Below are 27854 nucleotides of genomic sequence, written 5' to 3' on the forward strand. Positions count from 1 at the left end.
CCTGCAAAGCGGCTCCACTGGCTGGACTTGTCAGTTTGCACGGAAAAGCCAGGCAGTGCATTGCGGCGGAGAGCCAGAGAGAGGGAGCGAAGGCGGGGTGGTGGTTTGTAGCGGCCTCTTGGTTCCCCCATCCTTTTTTTGCACGTGCTTGTTTTTGTTGATGGGGCTCAGCCCGGCCCCGGCATCACGTGCCTCCTCGACGGGCTCTCATTGTGTCGGGAGCCGCCTGTGTGTGTGTGTGTGTCACTGATCAATGTCATGACTTCCTCCTTGGGCTGAGCAAGCGTTTGCGTCGGGGAGGACCCGGTGGAAGGAAGCCGACTGCGTTGATCTCGTCGCCCCCAACTCCTCCACCTCCACATATACACGCTCTCTCGCTCCCTCCCGCTCTCTCTCTCTCTCACACACAACTTGCCCGGCTGAACCAGCTTTCTCGGCATTCCTCTGCAGCCTCCCGCCGCCGCCTCCACTACCACCACCCTCGTCGCTCCGCGCATCGCACCAAGCCTCCTGGGCTCCCCCCGGCGGGACGGCGGGGGGCGAAGAAGATGAGCGCAGGGCACGTCGTGTGCACGGGCTGGCTCATCAAATCGCCCCCTGAGAAGAAACTCAAGAGATACGTGAGTAATAATAATAATACTGTAATAATAAGGAAAATAAGTCCTATCTCTGCACGCCCGCCCGCGCGTCCCCCGCTGTTCCTTCGCTTGCAAGGTTTTCTCTCTTGCTTTACCAGCGGAAAGCTCGGGTGGGCTCAACGTTCCTTTACCGCGCAACTCCTGCCTGCTCGCTTTCCAACTGCGGCGAGCTGGTGCGGGATGTACGTTCCTACGACTGCAGGGGGAGGGCAGCGCGATCCTAAAGCTGTGTCTGCTAGGAAGCAAGCCCTGCTTGAATTGAGCGGGGCTTGCTGCCAAGGTGAGTTAGGGTTAGGATTGCAGCCTTCAAGGGACAACGCCGAAATGCGCATCGGCGAAGCCCGGCTCTCGTTTAGGCTCCCATCGGCATTGCATTGCATGGGCTGATGGTGCTATTCGTAGACCTTTGTGTGTTTCTGTGTGTGTGATACAAATACAACCGTCGGCCCCCACCCCCTTTAGTGCTTGGGTGATGGGTGGTTGTTATGCAACCTGTAGTTTGTTTTCAAACCCCAAAAACCTAACAAACCACATTTTCTGTTTCAGTTAATGTGTGTGCCTGTTTTGCAACCGACATTCAGATGCATCTTGTTTGACTTTGGGTGACTTGCAAATAACTTCTTGCTCTCCTATTGGGGGACACGCACACATAGTTGCATCCCTAGAAGTGGAGTAAAGATGCGGCAATCTTGCAGCTGCTTCGTGTGTGTGTGTGTGTGTGTGTGTGTGTGTGTGTGTGTGTGTGATCAGATCCTGATCGCAGCTGGACCAAATTCATTTGCATGAACCCTTAGCGTCTTTCGTACTTGGTTTTACAAGGGCAGGGTGGAGGCGGCGGAGAGAAGGATGAAGGAGTTGCCTGCTTCGGCTAGAAAGTTCAGAAGGTTCCGGGGCTCAGGACCAACTCCGTGTGTTGCAAGGAACCCAGAATCTTGCTCTCGCGGGGGGCCCCTCTGAAAGTGTGCGTTGTTCTTAAAAGCCCATTGTAAGCTCTCAGCTCAGGATTTGCAAGAACGCCATAACAGTTAAATAACACCATCATTTTTCAAATGTTTGTGTGTTGGCCTGCCTAAAACCGCTGCAACCGTTCTGGTGGTCCGTGGATTCACCTCGCAGCATCGGCCGCTTAGACTCCTCTCCCTTAACTACCCAGCCCAGCCGGTCTCGCTTTCCCTTCGTCTCAGCCCTGCCGCCTTCCTCCTCCTCCCGGTTAGTCCGGTCTGTCTTCATTGACGCTATAAATCTGCTGGGCGGAGAGATCCCTCACACCCGCGCAGCTTCTTTTCCTTCTTCGTTTGTACAGTGCCCTGCAAGTGCCCGGCGCGAGTGCTTAGCAGACTTGGGACTGGAGGCAAAAGTGACTCCGGAATGCAACCAGCAAAACACATTTCCTGATCCTGTGCGTCCCCTTTGTTGCTGTCCGGTTTGTTGACTGATCGGGAATGAATGCACTTAAGCGCCCCACGCCTCCCGAGGAGGGAGATATGCCACCTCTGCATGCAGTTCTTGAAGGCTGGCATCACTTCTTCTCTAATTCCTTATGTTTTCCTAAACTGCTGGTCCTCCTCGCCCTTCAAAGGCATCAGCTCTCCCTCTCCCCAAACCTGGAAAATGAAAGCAAAAATCATTGCATGGGTGGACTCTTAAAAGGTTTCTTTCTTTCTAAGCATTCTTTCCCCCCACATCCATTGGGCTCTATTCTTTTTCTTGCTTTTACTCTGCTAAATTGCCCCCCCAATAACTTTAAATAACCATTGCAGCCAGTCTCCAGGGTGCTGGCATATAAATAGCAAATTTGTAGTATCTTTGGATTTTATTTCATTGCTGACATTGACATCTGTGGGCCTGTTTTGGAATATGAAAAGCACAGACAGCTCTTATACAGCAGCATACAGATATAGAGATAAACGTACCTATAATACATATAAATCTCCTAGCTGCCATTGTTAGTAGCTCTTGAGAGCGGAACAGTCTGGGTCACTTACACGCCAATGTAAGTTTGCAGTTAGGTTCCACTGGTTGCAGCTACTGTACACCATACATTTAAAGCACCCTTAGGAATATGGGCCTTACTGCCTGCACATCCAGATCTATCTTCTGCACCACACCGCACAAGCTGCATCAAAAGCACTGCAGGTCTGTTGCCTTATCACACAATATCAGCCTTTGTGTATTCAATTCATGTGTCCCTAAACAGACTGTAGGAGCATGTTGAACTGATTCATCAAGCTGATGGGAGTTGCCCGAAACATCTGTAGAGCTGCTTCTTCTTCTTCGGCGATTACTCGTAGCCGAGTAAGATTGTCTTCCATAAACATGGTTTTAACAATGATTCCATTAAGTGACTGTGGAGGCCAATTCTGGATCCACACGTCCTTCCACAGTGGGGACATTGGTTTCCGGGTGGGAGTTGATTCCAGTGTTGGGGTAGGTGGGTTGCAAATACCTAAAAATTTAGGGCAGTGGCAAAGGGGATCTTGCCTTCTCTTCAGACAAACACTTTATACATAACTGTTTTTGCAGGTGGGTCTAAGCTTTGAAAGTTTGGCTGCGCCTTGGGAACATTTCAGGTGTTCAAAAGGCAAGACAGGAACTGTAGTAGCACCAATATCCACCAATATCCAGAATTGCCTTGAGAAGCAGCAGTGAATTCCATTGCATTTATGCACCACTAATGTTGCCAACCTTTTGGTAACAGTGAAGGTTGGTTCATTAGAGAGGATTGGGGTGCTACCCTGTCAGCCTAAATCTACCCTCAGTTACTCCCATTTGCCTCCCTTCCTACTTATAATCAATCCACAAGGTTGCATTTGTCTCAGTGTTGTCCCCTGTAGAAATTCATTCAGGGAGAAGGATGGGGACAAAACTAACAACAACAACATTTTTATTTATTTATATGCTGCCCATCTGACAGGGTTACCCCAGTCACTCTGGGTAGCTCCCAACACCATAAAACATAAAACATTAAAAAATTTCCTTATACAGGGCTGCTTTCACATGTCTTCTAAAAGTCAAAGTTGTTTATTTCCTTGACATCTGACAGGAAGGCATTCCACAGGGTGGGCACCACTACTGAGAAGGCCCTTTGCCTGGTTCCCTGTATTCTCACTACTTGCAGTGAGAGAACTGCCAGAAGGCTCTCAGAGCTGGACCTCAGTGTCCAGGCAGAATGATGGGGGTGGAGACTACAGGGCTGAGGCCTTAAAGCTCAGCACCAACACTTAATTGACTCTGCCTGTCATTGGTTCTGCACCATCTACTATTGACCTCTCTGCCTTCTCCCCTACCATTCCCTATGGGCACCAGCCCCTACTGGTTAAGAGGCTAGTGGTATTTCAATAGGGGAATCTGATTGATCCTCAGCCAGCGTGGAAACACACAGTACTAGCCTCTTAGCAGACCAGTTTTTATTAAAATATACCTTCTATCATACAGGCTAGTGGAGGAGTGACAGAACAATCCATCCTTCATCTGCCAGTGTTCTGCATTTCTCCTTCAGTCATGGAACTGGGGGAACCTCTTACTCTGCAGCCAAAACAGGAGCCACAGGAAGGATGGTGCAATCCCTCTTCTGACAGCCTGCTTGTTCACCTGTATGAAATTCCTTGTCGCTTATGGTGACCAGGCAAGCTACCTAAATTCAAGGCTCCTTGGTGATACTATTTTCCAGTGGTCTTTAGTTAGATTTCTCTAGGGCAAACAGAAGCTAGTCTAGGAATTGCGTATTTATTTATTTTGCATTTGTATCTCACATTTTTCACCAAGGACCTCAAGGTGGCATACATGGTTCTCCCCCTTCTCGTTTAATCCCTGCAACAGCCCTGTGAGGTAGGTTAGGTGGAGAGGGGTGACTGGTCAAAGGTCACCCAGTGAGTTTCATGCCCGAGTGGGGATGTGGCCTCTCAGGTCCTAGTCCAGCACACAAACCACTACACCTTGCTTGTCCTCAATAAGTGATTGGTTGGCTATTTTGATACCTATTCCTGCATATATTTCATCTCATACCTATGACTTTGAGCTTATACTTGTGGGATATATTTGACTTGAGCAGCATTTTTCCCAGCTCACTTTAGAATGTGAAAAGGGACAGTGTTCTTGAAGCCACCAACATGAATCTAACCAAACAGCGGGAGGCAGTGGAAGACAGGAGTGCCTGGCGTGCTGTGGTCCATGGGATCACGAAGAGTCGGACACGACTAAATGACTAAACAACAACATGTTCTATGTGCTGATGTATATGCACTTGTGGCTACTTTCTAACAACAGTCATTGGAGGACATTCTCAGTGGCTTCCATGAAAGCAGAAATGTTTCTGAGATAGGATTGCTAAATTATTATTCTGTAGTCAAAGTGAACTCTCTGCGTCATACAGTACAGTGGTACCTCTGGTTACGAACTTAATTCGTTCCGGAGGTCCGTTCTTAACCTGAAACTGTTCTTAACCTGATGTACCACTTTAGCTAATGGGGCCTCCCGCTGCCCCGCCCCCACATGATTTCTGTTCTCATCCTGAGGTAAAGTTCTTAACCCGAGGTACAACTTCCAGGTTAGTGGAGTCTGTAACCCAAGTGGCGCTGTGGGTTAAACCACAGAGCCTAGGGCTTGCTGATCAGAAGGTTGGCGGTTCGAATCCCTGCGACGGGGTGAGCTCCTGTTGTTCGGTCCCAGCTCCTGCCAGCCTAGCAGTTCGAAAGCACGTCAAAGTGCAAGTAGATTAATAGGGACCGCTACAGTGGGAAGGTAAACAGCGTTTCTGTGTGCTGCTCTGGTTCGCCAGAAGCGGCTTTGTCATGCTGGCCACATGACCTGGAAGCTGTACGCCGGCTCCCTCGGCCAATAATGCGAGATGAGCGCGCAACCCCAGAATCGGTCACGACTGGACCTAATGGTCAGGGGTCCCTTTACCTTTAACCCAAAGTGTTTGTAACCCGAGGTGTTTGTAACCTGAGGTACCACTGTACTTCTAGTCTGCAAGTTACAAACAGAAGCAGAATTTAGGTCCACATCCACTGTTATATCCAACTAAGTACAACTTGGAGTAGACCCACTGAAATTAATGGGGCTAGGTTAGTCATGCCCGTTAATTTCAAGTGGGCCTACTCAGAATAAGTTGGATACAACATCTATGTGAAAACAAGAATTGTGGTGCTAGAACATTTTTTATTTCTCTGACGTTAAGGTTGTCAACAACTACCAGCCATGTTGGCTATGTACTACCTCCAAGACTGAAGGCACCAATGCTTCTGAATACTAGTTGCTGCAAACCAGAGGAGGGGAGAGTGATCTTGTGCCCAGGTCCTGCTTGTGCATTTCCCACAGGCATCTGTTTGGCCACTATGAGATCAGCATGCTGGGCTAGAAAGGCCATTGGCCTGATCCAGCAGACCTCTACTTATGTTCTTACTTTCAGTCGCTGCACATCCAAACAGGCTGATGGTTGTAGCAGTTTGTTTCTAAGAATCTTTGCACAAAGTCAGCTAGCTTGGAAAATGAAGGATGCACACACAGGATTGCTCATGTGTAACTCTTGAGAAAACAGATCCTAGTCCAGCATGCCAGTATAGCTGGAGTGTCCCAGTGCTGATGTGTGTCGTGGTGATGACTAAAATGATGATTCACACATATCTCTTGGATGTAAAATTACTGGTAAGACAGTTGAGCTCGGTACAAGCTGGTTCACTTCTGTGCTATTAATATGTTAATGGTATTGCAGGTTTTGCTGATAATGAATGTGAAGGGCTTTGAACACTTAGGTAAAGTAATGTCACTCCTCCTAATAGTGAACTCGCTCAGTGTTTCTGTGCAGACAGGATTAGAGCCAAAATGGGGCTGTTGAGAAACAGTATGTCAGTGAATCTCAAGGTATGCATGAATACACTACAAAAGAAAATAAATAAAGGGGGGGGGGCAAAGAAAGCCCCCAAACAAGTAATATGTACCAGTACATAGTTTTCAGGAGCTATGAGATGTTGAGCGCTGGTTGAAAAAGAAAACCAGGAAATTGGAGAGGTATATGCAGGGGAGAATGAATTGAGCCACTACCAACAGTAGTGTGGATGTTGTTTGACTCCAATTCCCTTCAGCCTGACAGGGCTGGTGGTTGTTGTAGTCCAACGACATCTGGAGGGCTTCAAATTTCGCACTGCTGCCCTACAGCTATATAGAGACCCAGAGGAAGGCATGGTGGCTGAACAGGAGCACACATCCCTGTTAAGAGGTGAGACTTTTAATATGTTGGAGATCCGTATTTTTTCGTGTACAAGACTAGGTTTCCCCCCCCCTAAAAATAACTAGGAGGCATCTTACACACAGATACATCTCCCCCCATTTTCTTAAATCTGAGTCCCCCAAATTAGGGAGCATCTTATACATGGGGGCGTCTTATAGATGGAAAAATGCGGTATATAGATAAGCCTGTTAATGTTATTTACGTTGATGTTGAAACAGTTCTTTCCCTTGCTTTTCTTAGAACTGAACTTAAGGGAGCTAAACTCTAGCCATTAGAAAAATAGAAACACCTGAGAGAAATCTATGAATTTTGGTTTCAATGTGGGGTATTACTGATCAATTCCTCGCTGCAATAATACTATCAGATTCTTTACATGTATGTTGTTGTTATTTCTTTCAATGGATTTGTAACCCACCATTCCTCCCAGGGCAGCTATCATACAGTACATATAATTTATGTGTAGGACATATTTATTTGGTACTTGGTACACAAGAGTAGCATAATTTATTAACTGGACACACATGTACCAAATCGCAGCTATATGAAGGGTTAGTATTAGGCCCTCACCCGAAAATATTTTCCCTTCCCAGCAATATATGCCATTCATAAATCATACAGTTTTATAGCAATTCCCAAGTACAGAATGGAAGTCTACGAAGAGGTTTTATTGTGAAAGTTGTGATCTTTTCACTTCATTCATGGAGCTCTTTTGAGAGTTTGTGAAATCTTGTAAAATACTTTATGTCATGCAAAATTGTCTATGCTTAAAAGGATGTTCCAGGCATGAATCTATCTTTTACTTGACTGAAGGAATTGGCCCATACTAACTTTTCAGTGCTGGGGTGAGTGAAGTCTTATCTACTCCATTCAGGACTTTCCAGTCTTAGGTATAATACTCCCCCCCCCCTTTCAAAAAGGCATGTATACACATTAAGCACACGGCGACACAACAATATATCAGTTATAAAACAAATTGGCATGGCACTCATGAAACTGGACAACATTTGTCTACTACCTTGTCTGTTTCATTAAACAGGGATCCCTAGCGAAAGAAAATAAATGAAACTTTTAAACAGTCAATGCTTCTTGTTTGCACTCCGCACAAGCAACATATTTTTTACTTGTCCATTGTGTATCTCTCATGGAGTTTCTCTAATTCTGGGGACTTGTGCTTGTAAACATACAACAGAGTAGCTGGCAGCTCCCTGTACTGTCTTGATGACAGGCTCCTGTCACACCTTCAGATATAACAGCATTCACTGGGAGACAACAACAATAATGAATTGGTGGCAGGGCAGACTTTTCTTTGTAAAAGATGGTTGAATGAATCTGCTTCTCCGTACAGGAAGACCTGCGATCTGAAATGCTGCTGTTGTCCATGCAACTCTCTCATCCCAGAATGCAAATGGGAGGTTGCCAGTTTGAAAGTACTCCCATTAACCGAACATGTTAAAATTCCCACGCTCATAGAAAACTAGCAGGTCAAACTTTTGTATGCATTTGGGGGGGAATGACACCAGGGAACTTTTAGACAAGCTGTCCCCACATGATTCTGAGGTGGTACTGAGAGGGGTATAGGAGCACTGTTCTATGTGCCAATATGCATATTTGAATCCACTGGAGTCCGCTTTATAGGTTACAGCAGCAGTTGCAAAAGCAGAAGTTCAGGTCACTTGATCCTCTTCTGCTTTCTGTGCTTCTGCTGTAATGTGCTAATCGGTTCTCATTTCTAACTGGCCGCTAGAGAACATCTAGTCCTAAAAGTAAACCAGGAGGTCAGGAAAACACCCTCAAAACCTGCACCAGCTTGTGCTCTTCATGAGGAGGCTGGAGCACCATGAGCATTTAGGGAAATCAGGCCTGAAATCACCTTGAGAAATGGTCTGCTGTCTCAGTTCATGTATATCACCACATCCACAATTTAACTCTTTATTTGCTTTAAAAGTCATGTCTCCCCTTTCAGTATAGAAGAAGTTTTCTCATCCTAATTAGGAACATACAAAGGGACTATAGAAGCTACTTCACATATGGGCCGGCCATTGGTCCATCTCACTCAGCATTGTCTACACTGATTGGATTTCAGTCGGAATCTCTCCTGGCCCTGTCTGGAAATGCAGGTGATTGAACCTGGGACCTTCTGTATGGAAAGCAGATGCTGTACCACTGAGCTACCAGGCCTTTCCCCAAATTACCTCAAATGCTACCCTGCACTTGAATCCCTTTCATGAGGCCTTCTAGGTACACATTAACAACTCGAAACTCCCCTCAGCCCCAGCCAGCAGGAGCTGTAGTACAGCAACATTCAGGCACCAGCTTGACTGTCTCTACGCTGCCATTTCATTCACTAGTCTGCCTCTGTTCTCCAATGAAACTAATAAGCTGTTTGGGAAAAGCTTTGTCAGTTTTATTGATTCCCTTATCAGATTTCTTGCTTACCGTAGTTAAAGGTATTACAGCAGCTCCCCGTGTTTAAGCTCTTACTTGGTAGTCATTGGCAATAAGGAATTCCATGCAGGAGAGTAGATGGTCTGGTGAAAGAGGGATTAGGGGGGCTCTGCCCCTCCTCTACACCCAGCTTAGAAATTAAGAGGGTTGACGAAGATTGGTGGCTGGTGCCTATTGGGACTGGCAGGGAGCCCAAACAGTAGGTGGTTCTGGTTCTAGTGAGATGCAGAGCAAACTAATTCTAGTTTGTCCCCATTCTCTTCTCTGCTGAGTTATGCAAGGGGCACCACTGAGACTGAGGAGGAAGCTGATAAGCAAGGTTACCTGCCTGGACTGGTTGTAAATAAGAAGGCAGGCCAGGTAGGAAGGTTCAGGGTAGACTGCGGTTGGTGGGGCAGTGGTGCCCTGCCCCCAAGTGCCCTAACACAGCAGCCTCTACTGGCTGACAGAGGAGGGAAGCCCCCTCCTCCTCGAGATCCGGCATACCGTAGTACAGTAATACGCTGGACTGCTGGAAGAAGGATGGTGCTCTCCTTCCTCTGCTAGTAATATTTCTTTCCAGTCCAGTAACTCCTATGTACTTATTCACAAGGCTGCCTTACTGTTTGCACAGGGGCTAAGTGTGCATACAAGCCTCCTTTTGAATGAGGAACAACAACAACAAAGGACCATCAGCTGAGCAGCAGTGGTGGGCAGCAGAGATAAGGGGTGGCTGGATCAAGTTTTACAGGGTTGGTGAGATATCCTCCATCCTAATGGTGAAGCTTAGATGTTATGGGAGAACCACACTTTCTTTGTAATGCTTGTGCTGGGGTAGAAGGGGTGTGTGTAAATGTGCTTAACCCTTCTCGTTTCCACAATTTCTTCCTTTCAAATGAAACCCCGGCAGTTAAAAGCAAAAGAAAGTGGTTTAAATCAAAATTATTTTAAATATCGTTTACCCAGAAAATGGGTGTTGGGTCACTTGCAGGGGGAAATTAGCATCAAGAAGGGAAAACATACCCGCACTTGCATATCATCTCTGTATCTGCAGGGTTGGAACCATACGTTTTCCAACATAATGTCTCGTTCAGCCCTTTGGATGAGAGGAACTGTGGATTATGCTCTCCTTTTGGATACGTGCTGGCCCAGTCTAGTTGGAGAGTTAGTTGGGTTGAGTGACCCAGATGCAACCTTTAGTTATTTTACATCTCAAGATGGTTCTGTAGTGTTTATTCATCTGAGATGACATTTCTTTCTTTTTTTAATGGGAAAAATATTTGTGTAAAGAACGTTGCTGTTCTTGGCATCTTGAGTGCAAAAATGTTCAGCAAAGTCATTTCCCTTGGACAATTAATTTGGGTGGTGCTGCAACAGACCTGAAGCCCCTGTTTAATCTTTGACAATATGTTTTCTGCTTTCAGGAATACCAGATTAGTGGTCCCTGTTCAAGGGGGGGAAATGGCCACTGGCCTTGTATATCTGACACCTCAGGACTATAATTGTTACAGCCACTATACATAGAAGCTGAAACAAAGGGAGAGCATGTTGGCGTATTAATAACCAGTCTAATAATGCTATCAAATATTAAAAGGAAAACTGTTGATGGGCTGCCAAAATGAAACTGATGGAAGAGTGCAATGCCACTTTAAATAGTTCTTGTGGTCCACCTACTATTAGGCACCTTCTGCTTGGGAACTTCAGATCTTCTTGTAAAGTGATTTGTAAAAAGCAGATTAGCATTTGTTATATGATTACACAGCTAAGGTTAGGATTAAGTGTGGAGTGAGGAATCTCCTCTAGCCTCATCCCCTCTCAGGAAGCCTTGGAAATGCTCTGTTGTTTAGTTCTGATGAAACTGGGTTCAAATCCCGACATGGCTGCAACTCCAGCTTCCCATCTGTAGAAATAGGGTGGAAATAACTGACCACACAAGATTGTTAATAAGGAAAAATGTACAGTCCTTTGCTTATAAAAAGCGCCTTGAGAATTTCTGCTGTAAGGAAATTGCCTTTCATATCTTGCGATTCCTAAAGTAAACTCTATATGTGGCAAACAATATAAATTGTGTGAATGACCCATATTTCATTGCTCATGTCTTACATAAACTCCTCTGGATTAGATGAGGTTATAAACAAACCCAGTCTAGAATCACAATTAGTGTAAACTGTGGACTCTACACTGCTCATAAGACAGCTGTTTGGGCATTTGAAAAAAAAAACTGTTGCAAATTCTAGAGTTTACAGATGGAGGAGTTTACAATTCTGAAGATCTGTTACCAGGATGACAGCAATGGTAAATGCTAATCGACAGTTCATGGGGTTGCAACCTCTTTTTCCCACAGTCACAAAATCTGCTGAGAAATCTGATAAATAACCCCGCTTCATCATCAGAAAAGCTCCTAAGAACTTGGGATATCTCTAGGGTCCTTTGATAGTTCTTTCCAGGACTTAGAGCTGCCTCTCATCCAGGTGGTGGTGGAGTTGACTATTCCCAAGGATCTCTAGAAGACAGGTGATGATGATTAAATCAGTTTAAAGCTATAGTGAGACATGGAGATGGAGGACATGTGGCCCTCTAGATGTTGGTCAGCAACTCCCATTGTCCTTGAGCATTGGTCAGGAGTCCAACAACACCTGGAGGGCCACAGGTTCCACTTCCCTGGTGTAGTGGACTGTGCATTGTTTCCATGGAAATTAATGGTTTAAAACCTGCAGCAGGGTTGTAAGTGATAGCTTTTATTTATCTACTGTATTTAAGAATTTATAAACTGCTTTACATTAAAAACCACCAAGCAATGTATAAATCTTTTGTATTTCCTTTAAATGGCATGACTCAGAACAGTTTTTATTTGAGTTTAGCAAAACCAACACACACTCTTCACCATTTTGAACTGAAAGAGGATCCAGGACAAATTTGTCTTGCTTTGCAAGGGGATTAATTTTACTCTTGACTTACAAAGGCACTTAAGGGAGCAGCTGCTATTTCTCTTCCTTCTTTGAGAGAACTAGGTTATCACACCACACATTCCACACAACACCCCCCTCCAAATAATTGGCCACTTCCACCTCCAACTTCTTTGAAATTCATTTATTATGAATTCTGAGCTGTAAATAGATAAAAGTGAACCATCAGGGACTTGTGGTTTTCTTTGCTTCTGGTTATGAATCCCCCACCCCCTTTTTGGATTCAGTTGCATCCTAAATCTCCAAGATGAATGAGACAACCAGATAAGGTGCACTTTGCTAGATATGAGGAATATGAACTAATGGCATCCTGCTTTTTGTTTACTCACCTCAGAGCACCAAAGGTGGCAGGACTGCGCCAAGACAGCATCCTGAGTTGCATGGCTTCTGTATCAGCTTCTGAATGTGGCTAGGCCAGGGCTGCATTCAGAAAGCACTCTCTTCTGCTTTCCTGACGTTTACTCTCCTGATATTTTTATTTTATTTTATGTGACCTTTCAGATGACGTAAAAAACCACTTCTGAAAAAAAAAACCTAGCGGAATCTAAAGGAAACCTAACACTGGTTTCTGTGTTAATTGTTTCCAAAAAAGAAATCTGTTTGCAAACCTATTATCCCGGAATATTGTGGGGCAAAATTTGGGGCAGTATCCTTGCATATAATCCCCCGCCCTGCAGTTTTCATTGGTGAATCCTGGGGGAAGAGACACGCACATGCTCATAGAGGGTGGGAGGGGATGGTACATGTCCGATTATGTCTGCTGTTGTATCACACCACAGCCACTGGCATGTATGTCATTTAGCGCAACATGACAGTAAAGCAATCAGGTAATGCAGTGTAAAAAGAATGTCGGAAACTGGGACAGAAGCACTACCAGTAGTATTGTAACTATTTACTTACTTACTTACTTACTTGCTGGCTGGCTGGCTGGCTGGCTGGCTGGCTGGCTGCCCTTCATCACAAGATCTCAGTGAGGTTTTTCCTAAAATGGGTATTTTTGGAAGTGGGGTGTCAAATCCTGCCCAAAACCATCCATTGACCCTGAAAGCTGAGAAGACACTGTCAGTTCTACTTGGAGGGGATTTGTACAAATCATCTGGGGCTTCCTCAGGCCTACTGATACCTTCCTGTTGTGCATGGGTGATACAGCTTAGGCTGCATTAGTATAATAGTGGAAAATAATACGAGATTATTTTAAAATAAAAATGCTGCTTTGAAAAGCAGCAAGTGAACTGGTGTATCTTGGATGGGGAAGGTGTTTTGTTTTTTGTGCCCAGAGGGTAAGAATGCTGATCGAGGCATTGTACTTTCAGCTTCTGAGAACATATGATTGAGCCCTCCACTAATTAATCAGCAAATACCAGAGATGAAATTTAGGGAATTTCTTCCAAAGTATGTTCACTGACCTGCCGGTTAATGATGGAGTTATTCAAGCCCAGTTGCTTAACTTTTCAAAGGAGAACTGTTGTGTCATCACAATGCTCTGGTTCCATTCTCCCCCACCCCATCCCTTTCCTTTTCAGGAATCAAAACTTGAGAATAGAGCAATAGGTGAATTAAAACAACAAACAACTGTGCATACAGCTTGATGGTACCTTTCAGCATCCTTGCTGGGTTTTCTGGAAACTTGTCACACAAATGGGAATAATGACTAAATACCGGGCTTGATCTAAGTTAGTTGAATTGGGGTACGATGGGACAAGTTAGTCATGATTTAAGTCCCATTGATTTCATGACTTAAGTCATGACAAGCTTGTTTCAATGATATCAGCAGGACCCACCTGAAACCAGTTTAGTCTGGATCAGCTCCAGGATGGCCACCACCTGTGTATTTCCAAAATAAGAGAAAATGTGCCCCCACCACCTAAAAGAAAGAGTACAATTTTGCATAAAATTTGTATGAACATATGCAAATTTAGAAATAGTTGCTGCAGTTTGAGCTGAAATACAATACCAGAATAGGAAAGATTATGACAAGGGGATCTGTTTGCCTATTCCATTTGCTATTCAGATACTGTTCATTGCCAGATTCAAGACTCTTGCTCTCCCTTGTTACAGTTCTTTTACCTTTAGACTCACAGGCTTTCACACAAGAGGACCTCTTCACGTGTAAAGCAGGACCCATGGCTACCCTATCTAACTCACAGAAACTTCCTGAACCCCACATTGTGATGGCGCTGTTTATTCCCATCTGTTTCCCTTATGCAGTAGCTATGCATATAAACTGGGTCTTCGGCTGTGAGTTCAGATCTTACCTCAGCCATACCCTTGATGCCTTTCTGTAGAATGGTGTCAATAAAAACGGCATTTGCAAGAGGAGGAAAGGTGAGATGAGGAAAGGTGAGATGAGGATTGTAAAGCACATTACACATTTTATTTTTTTTAGAGATGCTTGTTCAAAGATCAAAACAGAAGTCTCCAAAGTAAGTAGTTTTGGTTTCTATTCATGCTGTTTACCCTCCCCTCAAAACAAGTGTAGATGCTTGGATTAAAACATTAAATTCTCATTTGGGCATTTGGACCTTTGTCATGACAAGTGGATTGCTGTTGTTTAGGATGCCAGCCATCTATGCCCTCTTACAAGTTACCATTCCAGTATTCCTCTCATGGTTTTTGTCCTGCAACAGTCAGCCAGAATGCTGAATCATTGTTAAGCTGTTTTGCCCACCATAGGTTTACCCCGTTTTTTCTACTTATGCAGTCTTTGGGGTTTTTATTGGCCCTGACTACTTTCCTATGGAAGGTTGACCATTTCTAAATCTGACCCTTGGGCTTTATGATGTTCCTCATGCCTGACATATAGAATATAGAAACCTGAAGACTGAACTAGAAAAATCTTGGATAAAATTAAGACATTCCCGTCCTCTTTTTCCTCAGGTCTGATCATGAAACCCTAGATTTTAGGAGTAGCATATTTAGCAACTGTAGTTTTAAACATGCTTTCTTATAAAGTTACTATTTCATTCATGGATAATAAACTAATGTTGAATAATATTGCTGGAGCTATCCTTTGGTCCTGCAGTATGCTTATTGTTATTGTTACAAGGATTTAAATTGTAACAAGGATTTACTTTTAGAGAAAAGTAAAATTATTTCGAAAATAGAAAGCACTTCATGTATAATGCAGGTCTATTGACATGTGCATTATACACCCACTTTTGATATTTACTAGTTCATTTCTTTGTTTTGGCTATTACTGGGATATTACTGGGAAATCAATATGGTTTCTTTGTTTAGATGGTGGCAGAATGCTGTTAATACGTACAGGTTGCCTGATTATTTCTGTGTTGGATTTGTTCTCTGCATTAGTTCCCTAGGATTTGAGAAGGAAAAAAGACCGTAGCTCAGAGGCAGGGCACCCTCTTTGCAAGCAGAAGGTCCCCAGGTTCAATCTGCCGCATCTACTCTGTGTGTGTGTTTGTGTGTGTGTGTGCGCGCGCGCTAGTAAAATTTCTTGTCTGAAACCCTGGAGAACTACTGCTTGTATTTGTTGAGTAGCTGTGGAGAACCTTGAAGTTAAAAGGTCATTTACCTGCTTTTATGGTAACGTTTTCAGAGTAGGATGAGTTATGGACTGGGCACTACTTCCCATCTCTCCTCCTTGTTGTAAGTGAAGAAGAGAAGGTCTGACAAAGCATATTTGGAGAGAAAAAAAATCTTCCTGGCATATATCCACACAATACATTTAAAGCATTATGCCACTTTAAAGTGTCATGGCTTTCTCTAAAGAGGGGTGTAGTTAGTTAAGGGTGCTCGGAGTTGTTAGGAGACCCCCTCCCCAATACACAGAGCCACAGTCACCCAAATGGTTAAAAATCAATTCTGTGGCATTGCAGTTTTGTGAGGAGAAGAGGTAAAGGTAAAGGGACCCCTGACCATTAGGTCCAGTCGTGACCGACTCTGGGGTTGTGGTGCTCATCTCGCGTTATTGGCCAAGGGATCCGGAGTACAGCTTCCAGGTCATGTGGCCAGCATGACAGAGCCGCTTCTGGCGAACCAGAGCAGCACATGGAAATGCTGTTTACCTTCCTGCTGTAGCGGTACCTATTTATCTACTTGCATTTGCATTTTGACATGCTTTCGAACTGCTAGGTTGGCAGGAGCTTGGACCGAGCAACGGGAGCTCCCCCCGTCGCAGGGATTCGAACCGCCGACCTTCTGATCAGCAAGCCCTAGGCTCTGTGGTTTAACCTACAGCGCCACCCACGTCCCGTGAGGGGAATAGGGGTCTTCCAATAACTCGTCACACTTTCAACAGTTCCTAAGATTCTTGGGGAGCTGACCTGGCTCTTAAACTGTAGTTTAAGTAGTTATTTATGTGTACAGTGCATATGTGGCCTATGTGATGGTGTAAATACTTTACCTTCCGCTGTACAAATTTATATGTGTATATATGTACATATAATCTCCTGCAACCCCCACCCCCCGGGGAGGGAAGCACTTGGATCAAAGTATCAGTAAGGCCAGACACTCTGAAAGCAGTCAAGTGAATAATAATCTCTATCTTGTGGCTTTTTATTTTCTAGTAAATCAGATAGAACGGGTGGAAACATTTCCAAGTATTTTGTGTTCTTGAGTTGTCTATCATGTCAGTCTATTAGCTGGCTAAAAAGTGAGGGACAAAAAACGGTCAAATCCCCATTTTGAAAGATGTGAGTGCCTCAGACTTTGAAATTAACGACTCACAAGTAGCTTTCCCTGCCTAACTTCCTATTTTTGAAAGAAACAGCAGAGCCACACACACCACAGTCTTTTAATATACCCTGACGTATATTGTCACCAAAACTGGATGATGATCAAAGTGAAAACCTTTTATGTGGTAAAATTCAAAGCAGAAGACTGCGGTAGTGATTATACCAGTGTGAAGCTTTGTAGAACGTTCTCAAAGTAAAATCGCAAGGAATGCAGGAACGTAGTGCATTGTGTGGAGAAAGGTTAGAGATATTTTCTCTCTCTCTCCCTTTTTCTCATAACACTAGAACTTCTGGACTTATAATAAAGCTGAATATTGGAAGGTTCAGTCCAGACAAAACCAAGTATTTCTTCATGTAGTACAAGTGTGTGGAATTAGCTGCCACTGGATGGCCACCAGCTGTAAAAGACAATTGCAATCCATTGAGGACCAGGCTTTTGACGGCTACTATCCGCTATAAGTTTGCTCTTCCTCCACTGTTGAAGGCAAGGAGGAGTTGCTAGGAGGAGTCAGAAGTGGGGACAGTTGCTGTTGTACTCAGGCCTGCTTGCAGGATTCCCAGAGGCATCTGGGTCAGCCTTGTGGAAATCAAGATTCTGGACCAAATGAGCCTTTGGCCTGATTCTACAGGGCTCCTCTTATGTCCCTAACAAGAGCTTGTTTCTGCCCAGCTCAGCTGTGATTCTCAATTTAAAGAGCAAGCTGGTTACAAAGCAGGGGTGGGGGAGGATCTCAGTGGCTGATGCAGTTTTGGGGGTCCCTTAGGCTTGGGAGATGCTTAGGCATTTCCCTGCATGGGCTCACCTGTCACTGCAGTCTATTCACTTGTCCAATCTGTATTAGCTCTTGAATGCTCAGAGAGGACTGGTGAGCTTGTAGTAATGGTGCAGAGGAGAACCTGGGGGCTCTGGGGGTTGCAGTTCCCCCCCCCATGGGACCTCAACAGCTGCCCAACAATGCCTCCCCTTACACCAGCCCTGGGAATGCTCTCAATCAATATATTTAAGATAGATTTTTTTCCATATCCGGGACATAAAAGTCTCATATTCTGTTCCGTGCCACTGTACAGATCAGCTCTGTCGTCTCTGACAATATTGATCATCCACTCAGCGAGGGAGTAGTTCAGCTGTCAGAGAGCTGCTGTCATTGATCAGGGATCCTGTGCATATTGCAGGTGCACTACAGCTGAGACCCATCCCTCGGTGATTCAGGATACAAGGGGCCTTCCCTCAATTGCAGGCTGCTTGGAAAAATCATTGTGCAAATCATTGTTTCTGTGCATGGATCCCTGTTCCTGGACCAGGGCTAAATAATAGTAGGTAACAATTACTATACACTATGGGAGGCTCCAAAAACATCTCAAGCTTTGCTTACTGTTCTCTCAGATGGAGGAGCTAGAGTCATTTAAGATACTTACATTCAAATTTACTAAAAATATAATTACAGTAAATGAGTTGTTTCGCTTTCTTATAACAGGTGAAATGTAGCCACATATAAAAACCACTTTGAAAATGCTTTTATTAAAAGTGTTTTCTAAAATGCATTGAATTTTCCATAATGCTCACCATCACTATCGAGTGTCACATTGTATATTGTACAGTGGTACCTTGGTTTACGAACACCTCGGGTTACGAACTTTCGGATTACGAACCATCGAAACCCGGAAGTAAGTAACCCGAGGTTTTCGAGGCGTATGGAGGCCTCCACGGAGGCATCGGAGCGTCCGCGACTGGGACGCAGCCACAGAAGCGCTCCGATGCCTCCATACGCCTCGGAAACCTCTTGGCAGACAGTGAAATTCATGTTAAATTGAAGCTTTAGGGGGTGTTTTTCATCGTCTAGAACGGATTAATCCACTTTCCATTATTTTTAATGGGAAAGTTTGCTTCGGTTTATGAACACTTCGGTTTATGAACAGACTTCTGGAACCAATTGTGTTCATAAACCGAGGTACCACTGTACTTAAGACACACTTAAAACATTTTATTTGCAGCTGTATAGCTGAGTCTGCTGTCTTTCCCCCAAGTTAATCTTCAGAACCATCCAAGTTAGACCACAAGCTTCATTCATGGCCCTTGGTGTGTCTTTGGATCTGTGGCTGAAGACAGGAAACTGCACATCCATTATTAAGTATTCATGTTGATTTTAACTGTTTTTGTGTTGATTCCCTTATTTTTTGTGTTGTTTGTATTGTGTTGCAATTTGAATTCCATAAGAAATTAAAGAAACAACAAAATACATTTAAAAATCATGCAGCAAAAAGCACATCACATCACAATTGCTACAACAGGAACAAAAAATCATTAAGTGGTCTGTCAAGACCCCCAGCAATTTTCAAGTGGCCCATGGGGAGATTTTTTAGGGGGAATCTCTGCTTTAAGAGAAACCTATAAGCATTAAAACATATAACCTATAAAACAACTTCAGGTTAGTCTCCCCAAATCTGTTTCCTTTAAAACCCTTTTCTCCTATCGCCAGCTGGTCATATTGTTTTCCAACCACAGGTGTTGAAAACTGCAGCCCATTTCCTTTTGATGGTTGTGGTTAGTTGCACACAACAAGTATCTTATTGTGGGTTTGTATTTTTTTTTTTAAAAAAAAGACCTGCTCTATTGCCATTCACTTTGCAAAAGCAAAAATAAAATTGTACAACAAGAAAGCCGTGTGTGTGTGTGCGCGCACACACACACAGTGGTACCTCAGGTCAAGTACTTAATTGGTTCTGGAAGTCCGTACTTAACCTGAAGCGTACTTAACCTGAAGCGAACTTTCCCATTGAAAGTAATGGAAAGTTGATTAATCCGTTCCAGGCGATGAAAAACACCCCCTAAAACAGCAATTTAACACAAATTTTACTGTCTAATGAGACCATTGATCCATAAAATGAAGGCAATAATCAATGTACTGTACAGTGGTACTTCAGGTTAAGTACTTAATTGGTTCAGGAAGTCCGTACTTTCCCATTGAACTTTCCCATTGAAAGTAATGGAAAGTGGATTAATCCGTTCCAGACGGGTCCGCGGAGTACTTAACTTGAAAGTACTCAACCTGAAGCGTACTTAACCCGAGGTATGACACTGTGTGTGTGTGTGTGTGTGTGTGTGTGTGTGTGTGTGTATATATATATATATATATATATATATATATGGACTTCATTGTTCTTATTTGAATTCATATCCTGTGTAGGATGCTGTGTGTGAAACCCAACAAAATAATTACTGGAGCATTGGGTGATATCCAGCTGAGTCATACGTAGAACAGACCCATTGGGTATATTCTGAGCATGACTAATGTTGGATATCATCCATTGTTTCTCTCCCTCCACCCCCTTTGATAGTATCCAGAAACAAATATTCTTGGATGGAAAGTTCAATAACAGAAATAACTGTTCACAGCCAAAGTGATGTCCACAGTCATATTAGCTTCAACATCCATCTTGAGAGTATGTGGTTGCCCTCTCTTTTGCTGCTGCTTCTTTATATTTCTAGGAACATTAAGAAACTGCTCCATACCAAGCCATACCATTGGCCCTCTAGCCCAGTATTGTCAGCACTTCCTGGCAGTGGCTGTCCAGAGTCTAAGACAGGAATCTTTCCCAGCTGTGGCTGGAGAGATCTTCCTATGACCTATGTTTGAGTTGAAACCCTTCTCCAATGTTCAGTTCTGATAAGTACAAAATCCAGTAATGCTTTGTGCTTGGTTTGTTTAAACAAATAGGCTATGATGTCATCTATATATATATATATATATATATATATATATATATATATATATATTCCATTTTCTGATTACAGTCATCATTGTGTCCAGAAAGGAACTCTCTTAAGAGTTTCTGTAGCAACGTAATGCAGTCTATGCAGATGTAGAGAAAGAAGCAAAGTTCAGAGGGAGCTTATCAGAAATGAATCTGAGTGAGACAGCAATTTTAAGAGTAAAGTATTTGGAAGTATTGGTTTTTGAAGGAGGAGTTCCAAGGAAGCAACAACAGCCCGCCCCCCTTTCAGCATCATTTTATCAATTGTTACAGCAAAAGCACTTCCATGGAAGTCTGTACTAACGGTTCCAAGAAGTGCTTGTTGACGTGCCTGCATCCTGAGGCAAGGGCTGTTGGGAGGGTCCAAGACAACGGGCCTATCACATCTCAGCTGGAGTCACTTTGAGCAGAGTTCAAAGAATTTCAAATTCTTTCCCTTCAATCCTTTGCGTGTAAGACAAATTCAAGAGGCAAAGGTCTTTCGCAGATGTGGAAGTGTGAAAGAAAGCTTTTCCTATTGAATTTCTGCCTCCCTCAAATAAAGCCTATCAGATATAACAGTGGCAAATTTAGGGAGGAGCTAAGAACTGATATATATTGTATTGCACAATCCTGTGAAAAACTAAAAAGAACACTCACAAAACCTAGATAAATATACTTTAAAATATTCTGCAGTAAGCTTCAGAATAGCAAGTTTCTTAGCAGGAAGCTATTACAGTACATACCAAAACTCTCCACAGACCTATGTATCTTTTTTTGCTTTAAAAAAGAAACAGCTTATTGAGGGTTTATTCCAGATACTTATGCTCTGTAATTGATAAGAGGGTTGTTTTAACTCTTAGTTTTCTTTTCTGTTCTATTCTGTTCCTTATTTATGCCGGGTTAGCAAATTTATCAGAAAGCAACAGGAGGGATTTTTCAAAGTAGCTGAATGTTGTTTTTGTGTATGAATGTGTGGATAAATGTTCTCTTGGCAAGAGTCCTTGTGTGAGTAAGCAGAAATAAATATTTCTTTTTTTTATTTCTATATCGCATATGATACTGAAAGGCTCTAAACATGGGGTGAGGAACCTTTGGTCTGCCAGATGTTGTTGAACCCCAGTGTCTATCAGCCCCGGCCAGCGTGGTCATTGGCCAAAGACCATGGGAGTTGTAGTCCAGGAAGATCTGGAGGGCAAAAGATTTCCCATCTGTAGTCTAAATAATTGACTATACCGGTATGTGTAAAACATGTACAGTAATGCTTAGGTCTCGCTCAGTGTCCAGGCTATGAAAATTGTTACAACACTTCCACAATAGATAGAACATTGAAAGCTGCCATTTCCATATTTGAAAATGATGTGATTAATGCAAATTTTGAAAATGGGACATTTTTGCCTCTTACCACAGTGTTTTGTTTTAATTCATTTTGTAACATTAAGAAATGTTATAAACCACTTACTCAGATAATCCCTAAGTACACAGAATAATCCTAACAATTAATACTATATAAGTAAGGGCTTATATATGAAGTAGCACTATGTTTCTTGTTAATGCAAGGATTTAGCCTTGGGTTAGAATAATAGCACATACAGAGCATATTAGTCTTTTTTTGTTTTTTAAAGCAGGTTACAAACATTAGTGCCTCTTGCATATTATTAACTCCAGTTTGGTCCAAGATGAGCAGGATAAAAGGAAAAATATTCCTGGTTATGGAATCTGAGGCTTGAGGGGGGGAAGGGCAGGGGAATGTTGATTATTGACCAGATACATTGACCACACTATATTGCATGTTTTCAATAGTACAGCCGTGTTCCTTGTACCTGGTATTATTGTGGGATTTTTCTCTTCCTCATATCATTAATGCAACGAGGGGTATTTTCTTTTCTTTTTTTAAACAACTAGCTATTTCAAGCTTGTTATTTCCTTGACCCTCAAGACCAGCTTGCTGTTGTTTGTTGATGTGATTTCTATAGTTACACTGGCAGAAATATGCTGCCTTTCTCATTTGGGCCCCTCAATTCCAGAAATAGCTAGATAGAGCAAAGTGTTAATAGCTGGCGACTCTAGACATGAGTCATAACCATGGTGGCTGTGATAGCAGTGGAAAGATGGCATTGATAAGGCTCCAGAGTGTATCTTTAATCTTTAGATGTCAGTTACCTAACCTCCTTGTTAGGTACTGGGAGATATCTGTGTCTTGGAGGAGACAAAGGCACAGGTATGGTAAGACAAGGACTCACATGGCACCAGTAGGAGGATCAGGTAAGCTGAGGTGAGTAGGAGAAAGTAGACTCTACCAGAGCTGGAGGTATAAAGATAAGCAAGCACCTGACCTGCTCTGAAAATATGCTATCCTGCTTTCTCCAGATTTTTACCTCCTAAGTCACTTTACGCTTCAATGTGTCTACAATTGCTAAATGTATGGCTGGTAACTTTGCAGAAAAGCCAGGGGGCCATATGCACTATACAATTAAAGCACAATTATGTGACTTGAAACAGTCATGATTTGCCCAAAGAGTTCTAGGAACCATAGTTTGTTGAGGGCGATAAGAGTTTTTAAGAGACCACCCCTCACAGAACTACAGTTTCCAGAATGGTTTAGCAGTGAGTCAACTATAAGTGGCCTTCTGGACCAATTTCAAATGGCAACAGCTTATGAAGGAGCTAGGAGGTCACTGTGGACCTGTGATTAACATACATACAATTTGACGTTACCTCAAAGATCCTTTTTTGCCAATCGTTCAGTGAAATGAGCCTCCCCTACCAAGCCGCCGTCTGAAAGTGGATGACAGATTTCAGTCTGTCTCAGCTGCCTATTTGGAAAGCATGCTGGCCTTGGTCAGATGATTATTTTTTTATGAGGATTAGAAAAGCTTGTCTTTTAAGAAGCAAATTGTTGCTCAGAAATCTGAGGTTTTAATCCAGGGGAGTTGTATGCATCTTTTGTTGTGGAATGTCTGCAGGTAGAGAGGGTCTAGATTAGAATGCTGTGAGAATTGTCCATGATAGGACAAATGATTGTGAGAACTCCAAAACGATTATTGCTTTCTGTTTTGAAGAGGATAGCACACATGTGAGACCAAAAGACATTGTGTGTTTCACGCTGGTTGCAGCTAGACTTGCGACACATAATTGCAAAAGGTCGGGTTGTCCATAAATTGCTGGTAGATAGCAATTGCAGAGAAGCTTAGTCATCATCACACTGGTGTCATCAAAGGCCAACTAAATCAGAATCGTTCACCACTGTTTGGAGTAACTTGGTTTCTTATATAATGGTGAATAATACAATGAAACCCCTCCCAAAGTACCTTTCAGTTTGAAAAAAATAATAGCAGGCAAGGTCACAAATACAAATTATGAAGATCAGGGTTAATGTATGGTCTTGTGGGCAGCAGCATTGTAATTTGCAAATCTTGATTCACAAAGGGGGACTGAAAAAAGGTCTTTTGACTCTGAAACAAAAGAGAGAGAAAAGTAAAGAGAAATGTGATGATATTTTGTTGCTGAGCTGTTTCTTCATGGTTCCTGATTACTAGTACTGTATTTCTAAACAATTTTTGTGGGGGAATAAAATATTGGTGTTTATTTATTTATTTTAGTTGTTATAGAAGTACTACACTGCTAAAACATAACTTTAAAAGGTTTTAAAAGAATGAATAGCATAAAATATATTCCATGGTGTACAAAACATATCAAGTAATCACAAATGTTGCTAAATAAAATCATATTTAGTAGGAATGTGCCAACTATGTGATTGGTTTGGTCATATAAATCACAAACAACCCCCCAAATGAAGCAAAGTCGGAGGGGTCTGCATTACCCTTGGCCCCTGGTATCTTATAAGGCAGTTTTTTAAAAAATGACAATAAATCCACAGAATAACAAGATACATCCTTCTATCCTTGAGAGATCACTAAATAAGAGGCAGCTAGCAAATAGAGGATTAATTGTTGGCAAACATAAAAAATACGATGCTCGCATCTGATTGGGCCCACTTCTCCACACACCCCTTCATTACTGCCCATTTGTTTGATTTTTCTCTAGGCCAAACTACAGTTTCCATCAGTATAGCCAATTGTCAAGGATGATGGGAGTTGTACTATAACATAATTGGGGGACCCCAGGTTGGAGAAGATGTATGTAAACCATACTGAACTAGAAGGGCCTAAGTTACATGGCCTCTTCAGTGACTGTGAGTTGTCATCAATATGAGTTAATCTGAATCAGGTTTTTGTGAATTTGTAGTATGGCTCAAATAAATAAATAAATAAGCCTGCCCAAACACTTTAGTTAAAAAGTCACCTTGATCCTGAAGGAGAATTTCATTTGTCGAAATGGAGCAGCTTCGATCTAGAGTTGTAGGTGGGCATTTAGCTGCATAATCTGCAATGTTCTTTTTAAAGAACTGAAACCTGCGCTAGCAGGCTCTGTTAAATGTCACTAACTGCTTTAAAGGTTAATGATCCAAATACTCTCTTGAGTTGTGCTCTTTACTCAAAATACCTCTTTGTTTACTTCCTTTTTCTGTTGATTTAGTTATACATAACCAGCACTTGATTTGCTATTACTTGTTTATAAAGTCTGTTCTTCTTGTTCCTCTCTGAGGACGGCTGCTGTGCTGGTTGCGTTGATGTTGCTGTTTACCTCTGACGTTACAAAGAACACTAGCATAGCACCCTGCATTATTCAGTGAAGGAATCCTCTGTTTTATGGGTGGCACTGAAAATGGGACTGCTGCATTGATGTGGTGGTGTTGTGGTGAAATCACAGTTGGCTGTTTGGGTGTGGTGTTCCGTCTTGCGAGGACTTCTGCATGTTTCTGACACATGTCAAGTTCAGGGTTAAAAACCTCCTGAAAAATCTTTTTGAGCTGTGAGCTGAGACTACACAGGGTTGTGAATCATTATTTAACCTTCATGGGATCAATCATAATGTACAGTCACCCATTATCTAGCACCCAGGGCCTTGAGCTCTGTGGGGAAGCCCCGCTGGTGGTTCTGACATTTACAGAACGCTGTACAGAATTATTTGGGGCAAATGAGGCCCAGGGGACACCTGAACCTACCCCAGGCTACACCCTTTACTGGCCCTGCTTTGCACTGGAAACCAATGGCAAAACGTGGTTCCATTTCATTTATAGAGGTGCACACGCTGAAAGGGTGCAGAAGTGCCCTATGGCAGATAAACCTCAAGCAACAGTGTGTGACTGTGTTTAAGTAAAAGTGACTTTGGGGAGAGGTAAGAAAGGATAATACAGAACAGTCCTTTTGGTTCATTCATAGAATTCTAATATGTCATGATAACAAATGCTTTTGAAAATAACCTGCTTAGCTAGATTGGATATGCAAAATACTTAAAGTGGTGAAAATTAAATACATGTAAGCAATAGGAAGCACCTCTGCTTCTTTTTGTGTCCTGCACACTCCTCGTGTTCAACTTTTTGTAATTTTGTTTTCTACTAAAATTCTTCCTGTCAATAATTAGCGCATAGTGATTGTTCTTCTGAAGTATTGAAGATAGTGAAGCAACTTAGAGGACCATCTACCATGAGAAGGGCACTTTCACACTCACCACAATGTATCTACAATTACTGGGAAAGATGTTATCATGGGCATTCAGTTGCATAGAACAGTGACTTTTACCATGTCTCACGAGGAACTGGAAATTGTGGCGTTAGCATGGTTGGGATAAAATATGCCCCACCACATAGCCATACAGGGGCTGTAACAGGGACTCCCAACCTTCTGGGGTCTGTGGGTACATTTGGAATTCCGAAAAAGTGATGTGGGCACCACCACAAAATGGCTGCCGTCGGGAGCAGCCTTAAATAAAATTGCTGCCTTGTCCTCTTTCTCAGAATCAAAATCTTTCTCAAGATCACCTCCAAAACAATTCCCCCCTCTCTCTGCAGGGATCAATCCCAAACTCTCACCCTCTCCTAAACTCTCTGTCTGGATCACACACACACACACACACACACACACACACACACCCGGGCACATAGGCCCTATCTCCTCAGAGAATGTAGCATGGGCACTCAAACTATAGCACTTACAAAACACCCATCATGTACTAAAGTGGTGTCTGTATCCACTGTCCAGTCGAGTTGTTTTTAAAATGACAGTGATGGTGCTCCTGGGAAGAAATCATTCTCATGATTTGTTCTCTTGTATTCTCTTTTACCCTATGTTTTTAAAAGAACAATCTCTTTTAGGTCTGCTAGGAAACAGCCAAAAAATAGTCCAAGAAAAATGATTTACAGTCTCTAAATTCAGAACTTCAGTGTCAGACTGTGTACACACAGCCAAGGTCCCCCCCCCAAATATATTGGGTTAATTAGAGAAGTGGGCTGTAGTGGAGACCACCCCTTCCTTGCACAGCTTTTATCAGCAGGCTTCTTTTTCATACATTTTGCCCTCTTGCGGGCCACCTAATGTTTCTTTCCAATTAGTCACCCAACAAGTAGTTTCTCCTCTCAAAAGCAGGCCTAACAGACACAGCTATCTATCAAGTCAGACCAGCCCTTGCTAACACAATTGCAGGAAGTTATTCCACGTCTCAGACAATTCCCATTTCTATCTCTAGAAGAGCAAAAGGTCAGAAAACAGCAGGCAGTTGCTTTGCCAGCAATAGCAACATGGGCAGTTACACAGAACTCAACAGGGAGAGTATGTGGTAAGCAACTCTCTGCCCTCCCTCTCCCTGTGCCCCCTCCCACCAGTTTTCTCTTGCATCAACATGCCTTGAGTTCCAGCTTCCGTGTGCAGCAAAAACGCAATTCACACTAGGTTTCAGAATTGGCTTATTTCAAGGGGTTTCAAAGTTTTTTTTTTTGTGTGTGTGTGTGTGGCCCAGACAGTTGCCCACAGTACTGAGCTACGAAAGGGTTTCAGAACATAAAAGGGGCCAGTCAGTTAATAGTCCTGTTTTCCATTCAGATATCTCTGGAAAGACCGCAAGCAATCAGGACCTCTTCCATCTTTGCTTCTCAGAAAATGGCATTCAGTGACCTATTGCCTCTAAGAAATCGCCATCCATGATGACCATAGGTAGGAAATCCTCACTCACTCAGTGAGCCATAAAACTCCGATTCACCAGCTTTCCTTTCCTTTCCTTTTTTAAAGAGTAAATTTCTAGCATTTGTAGTACCTGAGATATGAGGCAAAAT

General features: G+C 43.0%; 1 protein-coding gene across 2 annotated transcripts in view; it reads left to right on the forward strand.

The window, feature by feature from the left end:
* The first annotated feature begins 227 nt into the window (after positions 1–227).
* The window catches only part of GAB3 (GRB2 associated binding protein 3), an 80816-nt gene continuing 53189 nt past the window's right edge, over positions 228–27854 (forward strand). For both annotated transcript variants that reach the window (XM_035101950.2, XM_035101952.2), the window contains exon 1: positions 228–620. In XM_035101950.2, coding sequence (XP_034957841.1) covers positions 549–620 — 72 coding nt within the window. In that variant the 5' untranslated portion in view covers positions 228–548. The remainder of the gene's footprint in view (positions 621–27854) is intronic.

Source organism: Zootoca vivipara, chromosome Z (assembly GCF_963506605.1).
Source record: "Zootoca vivipara chromosome Z, rZooViv1.1, whole genome shotgun sequence".
Taxonomy (NCBI): Eukaryota; Metazoa; Chordata; class Lepidosauria; order Squamata; family Lacertidae; genus Zootoca; species Zootoca vivipara.